Source organism: Rhopalosiphum maidis, chromosome 1 (genome assembly GCF_003676215.2).
Source record: "Rhopalosiphum maidis isolate BTI-1 chromosome 1, ASM367621v3, whole genome shotgun sequence".
In the NCBI taxonomy this organism is placed as follows: Eukaryota; Metazoa; Arthropoda; class Insecta; order Hemiptera; family Aphididae; genus Rhopalosiphum; species Rhopalosiphum maidis.
In genome coordinates this window covers 47,267,264-47,285,560 of record NC_040877.1, presented here as the reverse complement: position 1 = coordinate 47,285,560, position 18,297 = coordinate 47,267,264, and the positions used below count along the sequence as shown (strand labels likewise).

General features: G+C 26.5%; 2 protein-coding genes across 3 annotated transcripts; one reads left to right on the top strand and one right to left on the bottom strand.

Moving 5' to 3' along the window:
• Nucleotides 1–6,082: 6,082 nt before the first annotated feature.
• Nucleotides 6,083–14,219, bottom strand: LOC113556620 (zinc finger protein 91-like). 2 transcript variants are annotated; one of them, XM_026961693.1, is made up of 6 exons: nt 13,886–14,219; nt 13,617–13,803; nt 13,127–13,545; nt 11,010–11,082; nt 10,725–10,926; nt 6,083–10,440 (listed from the first exon to the last, which is right to left on the bottom strand). In XM_026961693.1, the coding sequence occupies exons 4-6, from the start codon at nt 11,069–11,071 to the stop codon at nt 6,199–6,201; spliced, it is 4,506 nt and encodes a 1,501-aa protein (XP_026817494.1). In that variant the 5' UTR covers nt 11,072–11,082; nt 13,127–13,545; nt 13,617–13,803; nt 13,886–14,219; the 3' UTR covers nt 6,083–6,198. The 2 variants fall into 2 exon arrangements, with proteins under 2 accessions (XP_026817494.1, XP_026817489.1); XM_026961688.1 differs by having other exon boundaries at nt 13,617–14,219.
• Nucleotides 14,220–17,030: 2,811 nt separating this feature from the next.
• Nucleotides 17,031–17,882, top strand: LOC113549088 (EKC/KEOPS complex subunit TPRKB-like). The gene has a single exon (XM_026950244.1). It carries the CDS (start codon nt 17,226–17,228, stop codon nt 17,754–17,756), a length of 531 nt encoding a protein of 176 aa, XP_026806045.1. The 5' UTR covers nt 17,031–17,225; the 3' UTR covers nt 17,757–17,882.
• Nucleotides 17,883–18,297: the final 415 nt, after the last annotated feature.

Here is an 18,297-nt window from a genome sequence, read left to right as displayed (position 1 = left end):
GTCTATAAAAAATATTGTTTTTTTTTTTAGATTTTTAAATTGTACTAAAAACTTTTTACGAAAATCATTGTATTCAATCGTCTTTTCTTAGCTATAAAAATTGAATATTTCATATACTTATACAGCTAAAAAAATCTTACCTATACGTAATTTTAATATTTTTAAATTACAATAAGATCAACTCATGTGGGATACTTTATCATATTTTCCATCTTTTTAACTGTGCATAAATATTTTTATCAAGACTTTGAAAAGACTACCTTCATATTATTTCAAATTAAAAATTACATTGAATTTATATTATATAAGCTAGATCATATAATATTGATTAGATATTTAAATTTGGTACTATTATAAATGTGTTGGCAGGACCATCGATAATTCAATGCAATCTTTTATTATATCGTATCATATTGTTACTGATAAGTGCTAGTGTTGTGAATAATTAAAACTGTACCTATACAAACCCTTGGTGAAAGTTATGGAAATCTAAGGCATGGATCTTTAACCCGAGGTACGTGAACTCATTTCATTATAATATGATAATGTGATATTCTAATTAACTAAAATAACTCTTATATAATTATTAAGGCTCGGATTTAAATGCTCTAAAATATCAACAAAAAAAATGCCCTTTCAGAAAATGCATTTATGGCTTAAAAGTTAAAAGAGCTAAAAAAAATACCTACAAACCCCCAAAAATGAATTTAAACACAAATTTACATTAAATAATTTTATTTTTTTCAAAGAACAAAAACGAAATAAATAAATATTAAAATTTAGCAAAAAGAAATTTTATAGATACGTTTATAAATATAAAAAATGAGTTAAAACTTAATTTGAAAATTATTGTAATTTGACAAATTACATTTTTATTTCACTATGTATTACACATTTGTACTATATGTTTATATTTCAATGAAGTCAAATTTTTTAGTCATAACTCATAAATCATAATACAAGAAATAAGTAAAAAATGCATTAAAAATGCTACTAAAAATCTTGTAGTTACAACACGGAGTATTTGAAACACATTTGTAGCTTGAGAAGAACCGTCCCTAATAGTTATTATAATTTACAAAACTGCACTTTTTATAACTCAAGTGGCTTTCTGCTTAAAAAGGTTAAGTATCAAAACTAAATAATATATATGTCCATTTTCCTTTAAACATATTATAAATAGGTGCATAATATTATTATAGTAAGTATGATTAAATTGTCATTGTTAAATAAAATTTTAGTTAAAAAACATAGTATTTAAATTTTAATCACACATTTTAATAGCAGCAAAAAACAAGTAAACGATTAATAATGAAGGTACCCGCTATTTAAAGTATCTAAATATTTAATTAAGATAACTATAATTCACATATATTATTATGGTTAAAAAATAAATTTAGATTGAAGTGAAGCAAAATGATCAACTATGTATATCATCATATTTCATTTGTTTTGTAACCAGGATTCAGTATTTAGAATTGCAAGTTCGCTTATAATTTCTCTTTGTAAGATTTCGTTGACCTTACGTGTATTTATATGCAATGTAGAGTTGATAATGATCGTTTGGGTGTACAATTCGAACATTTTGAACACGGATCACATAGAAATACGTGTAAGACAATAATTACATATTATGGGTCAGTGTGTTCTAATCCGTCTGTTTTTAACATGGTACTAGTAACAATATTATAACTAATGGAAGTTTTTTTTTTACTATTAGAATAGAACTTTGGCAATGAACAATAATGAACACATTCGTTCATAAAATGTGTAAATCTTTTTTATAATTTATTGTATATAAACTTTTAACTGAATTTGACACACAGACTTTTCAACTTTCGATAATTTTATCCTTGTGAGTTTTTTAAAAAAAACTGAACTTTTCAATCAAATTATAGTCAGAAAACTTTCTACTAGTTAATTCCTTAGTTGCTGTGAAACACAAATCACGACATATCTATGCAGTAAGCTTTTATTTTAAATTCCAAATAACCATTAAAATTTACTTAATTTCCATTAGTTGTTTTGTTATTTGTTTAACGTTTATAAATTGTTTTATGCTGATTAACAGTATGGTTTTTTTATAGTAATACATCACTAATATCTATTGTAGTACTGTTGAAACATATAACAAATAACCAGAAATCCAAAATGGAGATTTAATATTTATTTTATCAATAGCTAATATTGATTATTAACTGTATCACAGACCGATAACTGTACTAACATTTATATTAACTGATTGTAGATATGTATATAATACATATTTACTAAATTACACGTAGCACCAATGCACCATTGTAGTAAATCATCCAAAAATAGCGACAAAAGTAATTTCAAAATAATCAAAAAAGCTCATTTAACTAAGTAGACAACGAGCTTCATTAGTTCATTACAAATATTAAGTTTTTTGTATAAATTTTCTGAGTTTGTTACCGTTACCCCAATTTTGATTTAAAAATTCAGTAATATACGTATCATTCCGTGCGAATTTTGTGTTATAGAAAGCCTTTTCAAATTCAATTTTCAAATGAAAGTGTACTTACCATTTTGAGAATAAATGTGTTAAGCTTGCCTCAGAAAAAATAATTATTTCGTATTAAAATCATTTTTTTGTGCCCGTCAATTATTGTTCACTGGTGCCCATCCCCACCCGTTTAAAACAAAATCTATGACACTTTACGATTATGATACTTTCACGAATAAAACGTAAAAAAAACACAGTTTTTATGCAATTACTTATTAGTTATTACCTTTAATATAACATAAAAAATATCTTTACAAAAAAAGCTGTCAATTACCTATAGGTACTTTACTGAAGTCAAGAATACACGATCAACGTTTCAACGAAAAGGTCTTGCGATGTGTAATGGATGTTTTAAATTTTAATTCAATAAGAAATCATGGTCGTATAATATGACAAAAAGCAATTCTGAGCAAAGATATTTGATATTTTAGAAATCAAGGGTACCAATTATTTTAATAAAATATTAAAAATTTAACAAATGTTCGTATTTTTTTCACCGATTATTTTAAAAGGCACTGAGAATTTTCAATTTTCATCTCCTGAAATTACCAACTAGATTCAATTTTCTACCAGAACCCTCCTTCGTGTATAATATTCATAATCAGCGAATTGTTTCTACTAGAAAAAACAACGCTTCATAGAGAAATATAAAAACATACATAATTGCTAAATAAATATATAATAGTAGGTATATGTTCAATGTTGGTACTGTTGGTAAGTAGGTACCTATATCAGGATTTATTATTGTGTTCATAAGTTATAACTTTAAATATAATTATATAAACACGAACATTAGAGAACATCTCTAATGTTTATGTATATAAATATTGACAATATTGTATATTTATTTATTATCTACATTATAATTTATTATTTAGACATACCAGTTCTAAAAGTTGTATAAACAAATATTGAGCATTTAATGAATTACTTAATAACGAGCTAATATGGTCCCATAGACATGAAAGACCATGATTGGTTTATTAAATCTCAGTGAATTATTAACCAAATCAATATTTTATGCAATCAGGTCTAAGCATTTTTGTTTTTTTATTTAAGTTTTTTATTTTTATTGTACCTACATAGAGAAAATATACATAGGTAGTAAAACACAATGCCTAAAATGTATAATAAAAAATAAAAATATCTACCTCTTTTAAGCACATATTGTATTGGTCATAGAAAGTTAAAATAACTACATAACATAAACAATTCAACTAAAAAATATAAAAACTGATAATAATTACTGATAATAATATCAACTATAAAAAAATAAAAGAAAAATTTAGTCTGATATTTTAGTCTCCGCTCCCAAACTAATAAACCATATTGAAATATTGCCGGAAATAGTAATAAATAAATTATAGGGATAGTTTGCATTGGTAGAAACACACATAATCAGTGACGACGCCACGCCAGGGTGGGCCCGGGCCCACCTTAAAATGTCTTCCCCCCTCCCGTATCCCAACACAAAATTTAAATTTAAATTAAATCATAATCGGCTATTGAAAATTATCTCATGAATCATGATTTATAAGAATATATTTTATCATTAAATATCAATATTATATTTATATTATTTTTATTAATACAACATATTCATTGTTTAACTTGTATATTTAAATTTGTATTACAACACATAATATTAACTGTCAGCTTCAAATATTTGTAGTTATGTTTTTAATAGTTATACTCAATTATGCTACATATTATGCCTGATGGTGTACTTAATATTGAGTATAATTTTGGGTTAGGGAGGAGGCATCACCACTCAGATTCGTACACTAGGTTTCTTAAATGATAATAAACGCATAAGCATCACAAAGTTATTTACATGTAACTTCAATTTAATATTTTTGTTAAATGTTAATCCCGAATATTTTATACTAGACTTTGTATATTGTTTGATATATTGCAGCATAACAAGAATCTAAATTATCACAAGCCTGTATTTCTAAGTTATCAAAACTTTCATCATTCCTATTAATTGAGAAATAAATAAAATTTGATTTTATATAAAAAAAATTGTAATTTTCTGTGATTTAAATAGTTAATTACTTTTATTTAAATTGTGTGTAGCTTTTAAATAAACTTCATCCAACGTAACACCTGAAAAACAATAGACATATGTAAGGTGTCCAGACCTCCGGGTTTTTAAAAGTTTCTTCCGTCATCTTGAAAATCTGTATCGGGACTTCAGTATGTCTCAGATTAATGCGTTGATATGAATTCGAATTACATTATGTTAAAAATTATACAACTTTTATGGTATCTTTTGTTTTTTAGTTTTAATCAACATTAGACTGTTTAAACACACGACAATAAGATCAAATTGAAGCAATTTTACAAGTTCAAACTAATTTTAAAATTAGTTTTTCAGAATTTTATAATTTTGTTTTAAACTAAAATTAATAGTTAAACCATGTAAAATCAAATTCCAAATACGATAAACAATAAATTTAAAAATATTATAAATCCTAAAATGCTAAAATTACATAATTCATATTGTAAATTAAAATACCCATCTAAATTAAACATTTGTTTTATTCAAAATATTTTATTTTATTTTTATTAATCTGGTCACCCTACACTTGTCATCTGCATATGTAACTATTTGTCCATGAATTCTTAAATCACATGTTTAATTAAAATATAAAATAAACATTAAGGGATCTATAACACTACTCTGTGGTAATCCACAATTTCATATATCATTATAAAATATAATGCATGACTTTATCACATAGTTTTAAAAAAAGTCTCTTTTAAATCATATAAATGTCAATTAACTTTAGCCTAAGCCATGCCTGAAGTTCATGATCTAATTTAATTGTCAGCATTTTGTCACAAAATTATAATTGCAGTAAATCTGATATCTAAAATGTCTTTTTCAGACTTTTAAGAGTCTTGTTTATTATTTACCTAATTATATCATAGAAATACTTTTAAAAGATTTTTATAACAAAGTCAATATCTTCATATAGAAACTATCTATTATTTTATTATGAATTTATTGTATCTATAAGATAATATAAGAAAAATATTAATATATAGATGATCACAACAAATTTATTGCACTCAAAGAATAAATAAAATTTTCCTAATATAACTTTAAATCATCGATATCAATGTTATAGAAGAAAATTAAGTAGACAATGGTGCTTATATCTAATGTATAGTAAACTAAAAAATATTAAAACATTCATACATTAAATTGAAATATATTAAAATAACTTACATAACAAAATTATATATGTTTTTTATACAATAAATTACTTAGTTAAATGTAATTTTAAATTATAAAATAAACAAATAAAAATGATTTAATTATTAAATCAACTTAAATCAGTTAAATATACAATTTAGTACAGATTTGAATTAATTTACTTGGTTGACAATATATAAATATACAACACCAGTCATGGGTTAATGGAAAAAAATCTTACAACTTAAATTTAATTAATATAAAATAGGTAAAACTTAAATATTTTTTGTAATACACATCTCTTTTTAAATACATGCATATATTTTAATTTTTTTAATCTGCAGTATTAATTTAACTATAGTGTATAAATAGTTATAACAATAAAAATAAGTCCAAGCCATATAAGTCAAAATGCATTAAAATTTCTAATGGCTAAAAAATTATATTTTAGAACATTAATATAATATTATGGAATATAACATGGCAGATTTTTCTTCTGATGCATTCTTAAGTTTGATTTAAATCTGAAAGCCTTGTTACAATTATCACATTTGAATGGTTTGACACCTGTGTGTAATCTCATGTGTTCATGTAAATATCCAGGGTCTTTTAAGATTTTCAAACAAACTTTACATTGAGCAGGGTTATTATTAATTACTTTTTGAGACGCATTTTGACTCTCATAATTCTCAACATGTTTATTTTTATTAAATGTAGAAATATTAGCACTATGGTTTTCTAAAATATGATTACCCAGAGTAACATTTGTCTCAAATTGTTGACCACAGTCTTTACACTTATACATATTTACTACATGCATCTTTGAGTGTTCTTGTAATGTAATATTGTCTGCAAACTTAATTTTACAAATTTTGCAAAAGTATTTCGTAATTCCTTTTTTATTCATTGGTATAACTTTCCTGTTGGTTCTTTTATTTTTACAGTTTATTTCTTCATAATTTTTAAATAATTTTTTGTGTTTAGTTTTTAAATGTTCTCTATAAGAAAATTTGTGTTTAAATGTCTTTCCACAAACATTACAGGTCATAGGTTTATAACTATTTGTGTGAATTATAGATACGTGGCGACCTAAATTAGCTGCACTACTATATACTTTACCACATAATTTACATTTAGTGCTATTAATGTAATTACTTCTATTTCCTTTCTTAATCACTGGTTTCTGTTGAATTATTTCTATTGGTTTTTCTTTTTGAAAACTGGTATTATTATGAATATTTAAAACTGTTGTATCTAACTTATTGTGAACATTTTTTATATGTACTGATCGATTATAAGAGGTACTATATGTTTTCTGACAAATATTACATTTAAATCGACAAGATTTAGTAGATTTCTTTGAAGCTTGATTTGATGTAAATTCTGGAAGATTACTTTTACAATGGCGACGACATTCCTTGCTCATTGTCATATGTTTTTTCCACTGAGATATTGAGTTATATTCTTTTTTACAATATCGACATTTCATTTTATCTTGATGATGTATAGATCCAATCTTTTGTTTACCAATGTTTGATTTAAGATTATTAGTATGTTGTTTACTATAATGTCTTACGTAATGTTCTTTTAAATGCCAATTCCATCGAAATTTCAATGAGTATGATCTATTACAAATCTTACATATGTATGGCACAACATCAGGATGTGACTTTCGGTGTATATTCAATAAGAATGGAGTAGAAAATTTTTTCTCACACACATCACAGGTAAACCATAAATGTTTTGAGTTAATAAAATTTGTACCATTTGAATTTCCATCCACTGGATTATGAACCAAATGAAAATCGTTACAATTTTCATTAACTTCAACTGTTATATTATTCCTGTTTTGATTGGGAGCACTTTTAATTTCATTGTTTAATACATGCTTTTTCTCGTGCATTATATAAGGACCTTCTCTTCTAAATTTTCTAGAACAATATTGACATTTATATAGTTTATGATCAGAATGAATATTCATATGATTGGTTAAGGCACCAAGATGTGCAAAATTTTTATTACAAATGGTACAAAATGTTGATTTCTTTTCATTTTGATTATTCAAATCTCTATCTACTGGAACTGATAATTTGTTTTTATATTTATTAGTCAACTCTATGTTTTTAGATAGAACAATTGGCTTTCTGCAATCTATTGATGTAAGTTGTTTTGTTGAGTTTGTCTTTATATTATGTTTTAATTGCATATGATTTGTGAAATAACAGCGCTTTGTAAATTTTCTTCTACATAAATTACAATAATTTTTTCTAGTCGATAATTTTATTTTATTTTTATGTTTTATTGACCTTGTCTCAGAATCAATGTTATTATTTTCTATGCTTATGTTGTTTTGGTTTACAATTGATTCTGGATTATTATCCTCATTATTTTGTAAAACTAATTCATTTAAGCCAATGTGTGATTTTTCATGATTTGTACATTGACCCCTTCCAGAAAATATTCTATCACAATACCTACAGAAAAATGATTGTGCTTTATTATGATTAGTTTGATGATGAACTTTTAATGTAACCTTGGAAGGAAATACTTTTTTACATGTACTACAGTCATATTGATTTTTTATTTTATTGGCACTATTATTCAAGCTTATTATATCTAAATATGAATCATTCGATGAAGATGTCTTAAATTTCCTATTTCTTGAAGTTGTACAAACTTGAGGTTCCGTATTTCCAGAATTAATTGGGCCCGCCAATGTATTAGGATCAGTTCCTATAAGATTATATTGCACTGCTGATACATTTAAATCTAATTGCTGTTGATGATAAGTCATATGGTTTGTCCAAAGAAGTACAGTGGTAAATGTCTTATCACAAACAATACATTCATGCATGTTACATTCACTGTGATCACTCATGTGTAATGCAAATGAATGTATATCTGTAGCTGGAGATTTTCTACAAATTCTACATATAAATATAACATCATTTTGCGATGTCTGTTCATTATTATCATTGTAAAATACACTTTTAATATTAGGCAATTTTCTAATACAAAAATAAGGTGTTTCTCTAATGGTAGATGCAATATGACTATTAGCTATATTAATAGGGTTTTGATATGCCATTGAATCATTACTATTCACTAAATCAATATTATCAGAACTTGTTCTTCCTCTGTCATTTGTACTCATGTGTTTTTCTTGCTTAATATTTAAGACATTATTTGATATTGAAGTATGTGAAACAGTAGAAATTGATTCATTACTGTTAACTGAATTTATTTGATCTGAACTATTTGTTTCTTCAGTAGTTGTACATAAGTCTTTTTCTTGCTTAATATTTAAAACAAGGCAATTGTTTGCAATTGAATTATGTGGAACAGCCGATACAGTTGGTTGATTGTTGATCATTTGATGTGAAATATTTTTGTCTTTGGCATTTGCATTAAAACATCTTTCTTGCTTTATATTTTTAATATGACAATCATTTGCCATTGAATTATTTGAAGCAGTTGATACAATTGTTGCATTGCTGTTCATTAAATCTATTTGACCTGAACCATTTCTTTTTTTGATATTTACTAAGATTTTATTTTGCTTTAAATTAGTATTGTTCTCATCTATCATTAAATTTTGTGATATATTTAGTGTGATTGACTCATTACTATTCACTGCTTCTTTCTTACATGATCTTTTTTCTTTATTAATATTCAAATTAATATTATTTACCATTAAATGTGGTGCAATGTGGTCATTGCTGATCACTAAATTGGTTTGATCTGAACTATTTTTTCCAATAACATTTCTAGATAATAATTGCCCTTCATTTGTATTGCAAGAAGAACCATTCACAACCTTAGTTTGATCATATTCTTTAATTGTAGTTGTTTTATCGGTATTTACTGTTAACATTACACACTGTTCATCTTTTTCGTGAACATCCATATGTCTTAGCCATAAAATCCTTGAACTAAAAAATTGCCCACAATATTTACAAGTGTAATGCTTACAGCCAATAGTCATATGATTTTTCAGTGATAAAGAATTATTAAAAACAATTCCACAAGCAGAGCAAGTTGTTGAATTCACCTTGCATTTACCACGAACCTTATTCCATTTGGTAGAAGAACTTTTTAAACAATGAATTAAATGACAGTTTAAATGCTGTTGTTTTTCAAACTGTAGATTACACTTCTGACATTTAAATAAATGTTTATTATGTATTTGTTGCATATGATTATTCAATTCAGAAACTGATATGTACTTTAAGCAATCATTACACTGTGTTTGAAAATTGTTATGAGTTTCCATATGTTCTACTAAATTCTTTTCACTATGACATTTTTGGAAACAAATGTTACATTTAAATACATTTGTTTTACTTTTCCAAACACCATTTAATTTGCGCAATTTTATATTAGGAATAGTATCAATTCTAGCTTCATTTTTTTCGTGGCTTTTCATGTGTTCATTATACATACTTTTTTCAAAAATAAGTTTGCAAAACTTGCATTCATACATATGATTGTGATATTTTTGAATGTGTCTATTCAAACCAAATTTTAACTTAAACCGTTCTCCACAATATTTACATTTATTAATTTTAAAATGTACTTGTCTTTTGTGTTCTTTTGTGTGATTTTTCAAAAGATAATTTAAAGCAAAGCTTTTTCCACAAATATTACAGTAAAATATTTTATGACTTGTACTTTCCGGATTCATTTCAATATTATCAACTGGGATATTCTATAAGAAAAAAAAAAACATTTATCAATATATAAATTAATGATGTTAATGTTTTAAGAGAATTCTAGTTATATGTGATCCACTACACATACTACTCTTAACATGTAATTTTGTTTACAATCTATTACTGTATGCTTATATCTACAGAATGACATTGATACAATGACATTAAAAAAAGTGATCACATAAGACACTAAACGTTATTAGTAATAGACTGTATACGGCACATGAACAAATGTGGCACACATCACAAAAAAAAATACTGTATTTAAACAGGATATTACCTGAGTTTCCAAGGATAACTCCACGTTATTTTGGTTGGCAACATCTTTAGAAATTTCGATCCTACTTTCCCACATACAATCATCCAACATATCAGTTTCAACTTTTATAACTTTCTCAACATTTTCAGATATCAAAGATACATGATTATCTTCGACTGTATACCATGCAGGATTTTCAATAGTGTTTTCGACATATAATTCACTATACAATTTTAAGATTTAATTAATTAATATTTTATAAAATATAAAAAGAAAAGAAAATTTATGAAAATTATTTAAAAATACCTGGTAACAGCATCAGCATCACCAGTAACCTCAACTTTAATGTAATCTTTCATTGGAGTCATTTTGGAATATACTAAAAATTAAAATATTAATTAATTCCAAGTAAACATAAATTATTAAATCTAATTCAATTTTATTTGAATTCATAATATATATTTAATCGATTGTATTTTTTTAATATATAGTGTAAATCGGGATAACTGCTGATATTTTTTTAATACTAAGTATTAAAAAACATACATGTAAATCCTTCATGCCAATGATCTTGAAAACCACTCATCCAATCTTTATGTGTTTTATTTTATCGAAAGAGCACACTACATAGTAGGTTATAAGCATACATTTATAGACCCAACTTCTGTTCACTGAATATTGAGCAATAAAATAGAAATGTATCAATATTTAGTGGCATATCTACCCATCCAGGAAAATAAAATTTAAAATTAATAAAAAAATGATAAAACTTTTCCCTGGCAAAGTAGAGCTCAATGCAACTAAAAGAATAGTTAATAGTGTATAAACTTAATTTTTTTTTAGTTAATTGTAAAATCTATTTTCATAATCAACAATAAACATCAATTTTTTTTTATACATGTGCGAAATATTTAAAAATGTTCAAATGCCACTGATCATAAAATTGGGTTTTCAAAACTGACCTCGATTAATATTATAACCTCGGTTATTAAAGTTTAAATTATTTTAGTATATAGATACCATGGGAAGGAATAAAAGGATAAGGCTGATTGTTTAACATGCACTAAATCGTTAAAAACATAAATTAAGAATTATAGATTAATTTATCAATTAAAAACAGAAACTGAAAAGTTAATTAATAGGTAATAATACAATTTTAAAATTTATTATTCGTCAGTTTATCTAATTTTTCATTTGGGGTTATATTTACAAAAAACTGTGTATAAATATTTATATTTTATCAGATTATAAATTTTTTTAATTATTATTTACATTATTTTTTTTTTATAAAATTACCAATAACTAATAATGCATTATAATATTATTATAAGTATTGAAAAATAGATATTATGGGGAATATACTAATATTAATTATTTTACTGGAAAGTGTACTGTATACAGTGAAGACCCAAATTTTGCTTCCCCTGACCAGACAAAATACCTTTATATAAATATAAATATAATTAAGACAAATTTGTTTATTTATAATAATTATTATACCCATATTATACATAGAATAATTACTACACGTGTAAATAAATATTCAAGAATGTAAATCTGTAAATCTAAAACATAAAACCCCTCTACCAAGACATGATGTACCATACCAATTGTTATGACACAATATATTACTAGTTTATAGTACCTTTTAACATAATAACAGATATTAAGAGGACTCTACACCCAAATGTATTGTTTCCGTCTTACACATGTAAAACATAACAAAAACTGTTTTGTGTGGGATAGAACTATTCAGGCTGTAGTGATTGTAAGACTCCAAATCAATATACAATATAAATGAGAACATTATCTGTAAAATATCTTTTTTATTTTTTTGATATTTATATGAAAAAAGCTTTTATTATTTCAAAATCTGTTATTTTTGAACTTAAATATTTCTTTTGTTATTCCAACATTGAAAAAATAAAAACAATACATCATAGCAAAACTTTTTTTTTATGTGGTGAAAATTTTGTTTCTAAGTTATTGCAATAGCCTTCTTGGTTCTTTCCTGTGCAAACAGTTTTTGCTATGTTTTACATTTATAAGATGAAAACAACACATGCAGGAGTGGCATCCTCTTAATATTTTTCTAGTTTATTATGTTGGTATACAAATTCATAGAACAACACATTTGTGCGTTTCATAAAAATGTAGTTTGTACGAATAATACAAGTAGAATAAAACACAACTTAAAAATGTGTTAAAAATTTTAAACATAACTCAAACAAAAAAAGGTATATTTCACTTTCAGGTGCCTCTACTTATATAATGTGTTTGTATCAAAAATTACCTATCAATTATTAAACTCCTAAACCAAGATCAGAAACTCGAGAAAACTACCTACAATACAACTTAATAAAAAAAAATAAAAATAATATATATAATAAAACTATGAATGGTTGTAATAGTAGTCAACTTACTATTTTATTACTCAGAGATGGGTGACAAATTGATCACAATCACACACTTAGCGAAACCAGTACTAGGTCGTCGGGGGTCACGTACCAAAATCTCGATCAATTACATAGATTTCACATGTTGAAACCGACACTGAAAGACACGGGCAATTTGCATAGACTAGAAGCGGATTCAATAAAACCAAAATTTGGAATTCAGGATAATGAACTGTTTAATTGGTGGATTAATGGACCAAAGTTTTTAGTGTGGAGTGTTTGTACAGCTCAAGCTGTTCAGGTTGTGTTCAAAACCGATTTCTGATCACAGAATAACTTATTCTGTGATTTGATTGTACAGATATAGGTGTGCAATCAATTCAAACCTTTAATCAATCCTTTGTGGTACTATGTGGCTGATTCGGCGTTCGGCTACTATCAGATGGCTGAAATGATTACAAATAGAAATTATAACATTATTACAAATAAGTGGAGACATGTTATTATGGATACGAACATTACAAACGTTCTTCACAGTGTAAGACCGTGGTGTAAACAATACATCACATTGATACGGAAACAGACGTTATGAGTATTGAGTATAAGTAGTGATACATTGACGCCAGAAAAGCGACAGCTCATTGTAATATACTAATATCGATTGTCTGCTCCCCTGCCGAGTAGGTTCACTTGAATTCGTCGGGCTGGTACAAATGTGCAATTGTAGCGTACGGAGACCTTAAAATTATTGGTTATGACCAAAAACAAACTTGGTCAGTCGATTACCGATACTTTATTAAGACGTCACTGCAGTAGTAAATAAAAAACAACATTGAAGTTCTCATTTTCGGAATAACGGATCATGTCAGCATCTGCACCCATTTCTACGCAAACTGCAAATGTTTGAAAATCTGGAATTTTAAATTCGCTAAAGCTGAATGCCGGAATGGTCAATGCTCTGCCCACAGGCCATAAAGCTGAATTACTGAAAATTGATATTTGATAGCGATTAACATTTAGCAACAAACAACTTGCTGAGCTAGACGGTCATATTATACACTTAAAATGATACATAAACTAGAGTCGTAACAAAAACAGTAAACACTAAATAAATAATATATTATGTAGTGTGCAACACTGGCAGTCTGCCACTGCCACTAGTGCCACTGCATCGGCGCGCCATAGATCATGATCCACCAGGCAAATTTAAGACAAGTGTATGGTTCATACCGCGAGTACTAAATAATTGAGGTTCATACCACGTTCATACCACAAACGATAGACTCACAGGGTCACAGATATATTTAGATATATTATGATAAAACGGATTGGAACCTTAATGATTTTTACTGTTCCGGTTTCGATTAGGTTCCTAAAAGAACTAAAATTACGGTTTCGGTTTCTTTTCAGTTTTTAAAAAAACTAGTATTTTGGTTCCTTTTCGGTTTTTAAATTTGGGTTTCGGTTTCTTTTTGATTCTTAAAATATGAAAAATACGTTTTCTAGTTTGGTTTTATACTTCTATAAGACAAATTTGGTTGTATTTCTATTTCAATAATATTGTAAAATATTAGTAGTGTCAATTGGCATTTGGTATCAATTATGGTAGGTCAATACAAATTTTCAACCAGATATCCTACCAATTGTTTAGAATAATGTAAAATACTAAATAAGTAATAAAATTACTGATCACTATCACTTAATGCACTTGGTAAGGTTACGATTTTTAAATTAATTTAAATTAGGGTTTCGATTGTATTCCGGTTTCTAATATTCAAAGGGTTCGGTTTCAAAACCGGTTCTTTTTCGATACGGTTCTATCCAAAACAAATGGAAGTGAATTTTTGTCCATGCTTGATACTTTTTTCATTGAAAAATCAGTACCATGGAACAATTACATTGACGTATGCACAGATGGCGCAAAAGCCATGGTGGGTAATATTGCTGGCGTTGTTTCAAGGATCAAGAATGTTTCAGGAAACTGCACGAGTAGACAGTAGTAATTGTATATTGCATTGACATTCCATCGCAACAAAAAAAAAATGACAATCTTATTAAAACAAGTACTTGATAACGCGATTAAAATTATTAACTGTGTAAAGACACGACTTTTGCAGTGTACACTGCTCAAAATACTGCGTGAAGATATGGGAGCTGTACACAAGTCACAAATCATTGTTATTACACACAGAAGTATGGTGGTTGTCACGAGGTAATAAAGCATTACCCCGCTTACTTAAACTTCAAACGGAAGTTTTTTCAATTTTAAACGACCAAAATAGTTTGCTCGCAGATTATTTGAATGACCAGGAATGTTTGTGCAAATTATATTACTTGACAGATATTTTCTCAAAAAGTAATGAATTTAGCACATCTATGCAAGGAAAACATAAGACAATATTTGATGCTAATTATAATATTTTTGCGCTCAAGAAAAAGATAGCATTCTACATTAAAAGCGTCGACAGACGACAATAAAGACCTGACATGTTTTTCAATGACTTCAAACTTTTTATAAGAGTCAATTTAACAATAAATGAACCATTATTAGAAATAATTAAAGAACACCTTAATTATTTGCTTCAAAATTTGAATTTATAGTTTATACTTTGCAAAAGATGCTCAAGAATCAATTCGAAAAAATTATGAGTGGATCAAAAATCCATTTTTAGTAACGTCAAAACCAGCAATTCTCAATACAGCAGAATAAGAGGTTCTTATTGATATGGTTTCGGATAGCGTGTATCAAACATTATTTAAAAGCAAACTAATATCTGAATTTTATGCTCAATTAGGGGAAGATCATTCAATATAAAGTTCTTTTAATATATTTTAAGACTTTTGGTAGTTTGATACTGCCTGCTACCTAGTACCTACACGTAACGTATCTTTGTGAAACGGCTTTTTCGAGGTATACAGCTACAAAAATATAATATTGAGCACGTTTGGATGCAGAAAATGAAATACGTCTTCAACTGACTTCTGTGACACCGGACATCGATGAACTCAGTTGTAAAAAGCAGGCCCATTGCTCACGATAAAACTCACTTGCTTTTAATATTATAATATGTTATAAATGCATACCTAATGCCAGTAATACCTATGTAATAAACGATTACTTATATATATATATATTTTATAATTATTCAAATTATATGAACTTAGAATGTTTTTCTTTTTAACTTTTATTCCTTTCTTATTTTTATGGACTATATTATCGTTAACATAACATTTTAAATTTTAATAATTAAGAAATTTCTCGTTCGAATGTTAAATTATAATTTAATAATTACATAAACAAAATTAATTACTGAATAATTTCTATTTCCGTTAAAAGCATACCATTCCGTTTTTTCAATACGAAAATACTTAAAGGGTTAGCATTTGAATATTATTGAAAGATTGTAACTATTAGGGGATTGAACAAATAATTAGATGAAAAAATAGAAATCATTAAATTTAATAGACAATTTTTCAATGTTTGTCGAATGAAAAAGGTAACAAAATGAATACAAGGTTTCTCATAAAAATAGTTTGAACATGTAAGAAAAAAAATAAAAAAATATTAAAAACACATATCTACTTTGTTTTACAATCAAACCTATGTAAATTCAAATTTTAACGAATTTTGTTAAAATTAAGTAAATAATATGTATGTTAATTATTTTTCTACAAGTCGTATGATGGATAGACTAATGTGGGAAATAATTAAATATTGTATTAGCGATTAAATAATAATATACAAAATTGTATAAACTATAAACTAATGTCCAATACAAATTATAAATAATAAGACAATAACTATTGATGCCATATTGATGGGAATAATAATAAAAATTTAAAATATAATTTGTTATCAATATTTTTGGTCTATGATTATCTTAGTTCATGATTGATATTGATAAATTATAGATAACAGATAAGACCACGCTGTTGATGGGCGCCTACAAATTACAAGTTTGCAAGTAATAATATTAACTCTTACTGTTTAGTTTTAACTAAATTAACTACATTTAATGTCTACGCATTCTACACCAAATAAGTTATACATACTTATAATTTCACTCGCTACTGACAAGAAAACGGCCACTAGGTGTTTATAAAGGTAAAGAAATCATTTAATATAATGAAGGTTTACTGTCTGCAAAACGGGAAGTATTTAGGAGTATCGTATTTTACAAACGTCGAAAATATAAAATGGCTTAAAGACAACATGGCTTCAATTTTCAAAGATAAATCACCAGTATTAATTAGCCGCAGATTGATTGTCGATCCATTTCAGATTGTAGTTGCTGTGAATAATGCTTACTTGTCTAGCGAAAACTCTTGTATGAAGACTAAGTCTCTTGCTAATGAAATTTTGTTCAATTTATCAGGAACTAAAAACATCACACAATCGTTGAAAGATACAAGCGCTAATGATCAAGATAATGAGATGATAGTTGCAGTTATATCAAAATTCTCCAATGTTCCAGAAATGAAAATATTTCAAGAAAAATGTATTACAGGCAGTGAAACAGATATTTCAGAACTTGCAGAAAATATTGATGAAAATTATATTAAATCTTATTACAAAATAAGTCAAATAGAAAGTGCTAACTCTAGTTTACTTGATTCTATTGTTACTAGAATTGCTTGTAAAATTCTAACAATATAAAACTATAGATTTGAATAATTATAATTTTATTGAGTTACTTTAATTTTTTATACCATTGTAATATTTTTTAGAATCTATGTTCCTGTATATATTTTTTTACAAATGTTGGCCCTATAGACAAATCTTGAATTCAAAGATTATTATATTTTTTATTTATACATCTCAATTTCTATTGTTATTGTAATTTCTAACCTATATATTGCATTTGATGTTATATTAAAATAAAATAAAAATATAATACATAGGGTCACTTTTTTTTTTATTATTATTAATTAATCCGCGGCAACAAAGGCTATTGGATGGTTTTTATTCATTTGTAGTGGGTGGAGGAACGATAGGTTGAAACACGTTTTTTTGTATATGTGGCAAAGATTTGTCACTAAAATCCCGGGTGGTCATCCATCCGGGAGCTAGCAACATTGGCCGATACGTACACTCGGAGCGTTTACGTAGTTGAGTGTACGATCGCACCACACCAAGCCACATAGGGTCACTTATTTATATGTAATTAAGAAATCAAAAATGTATACTTCTTTAAGAA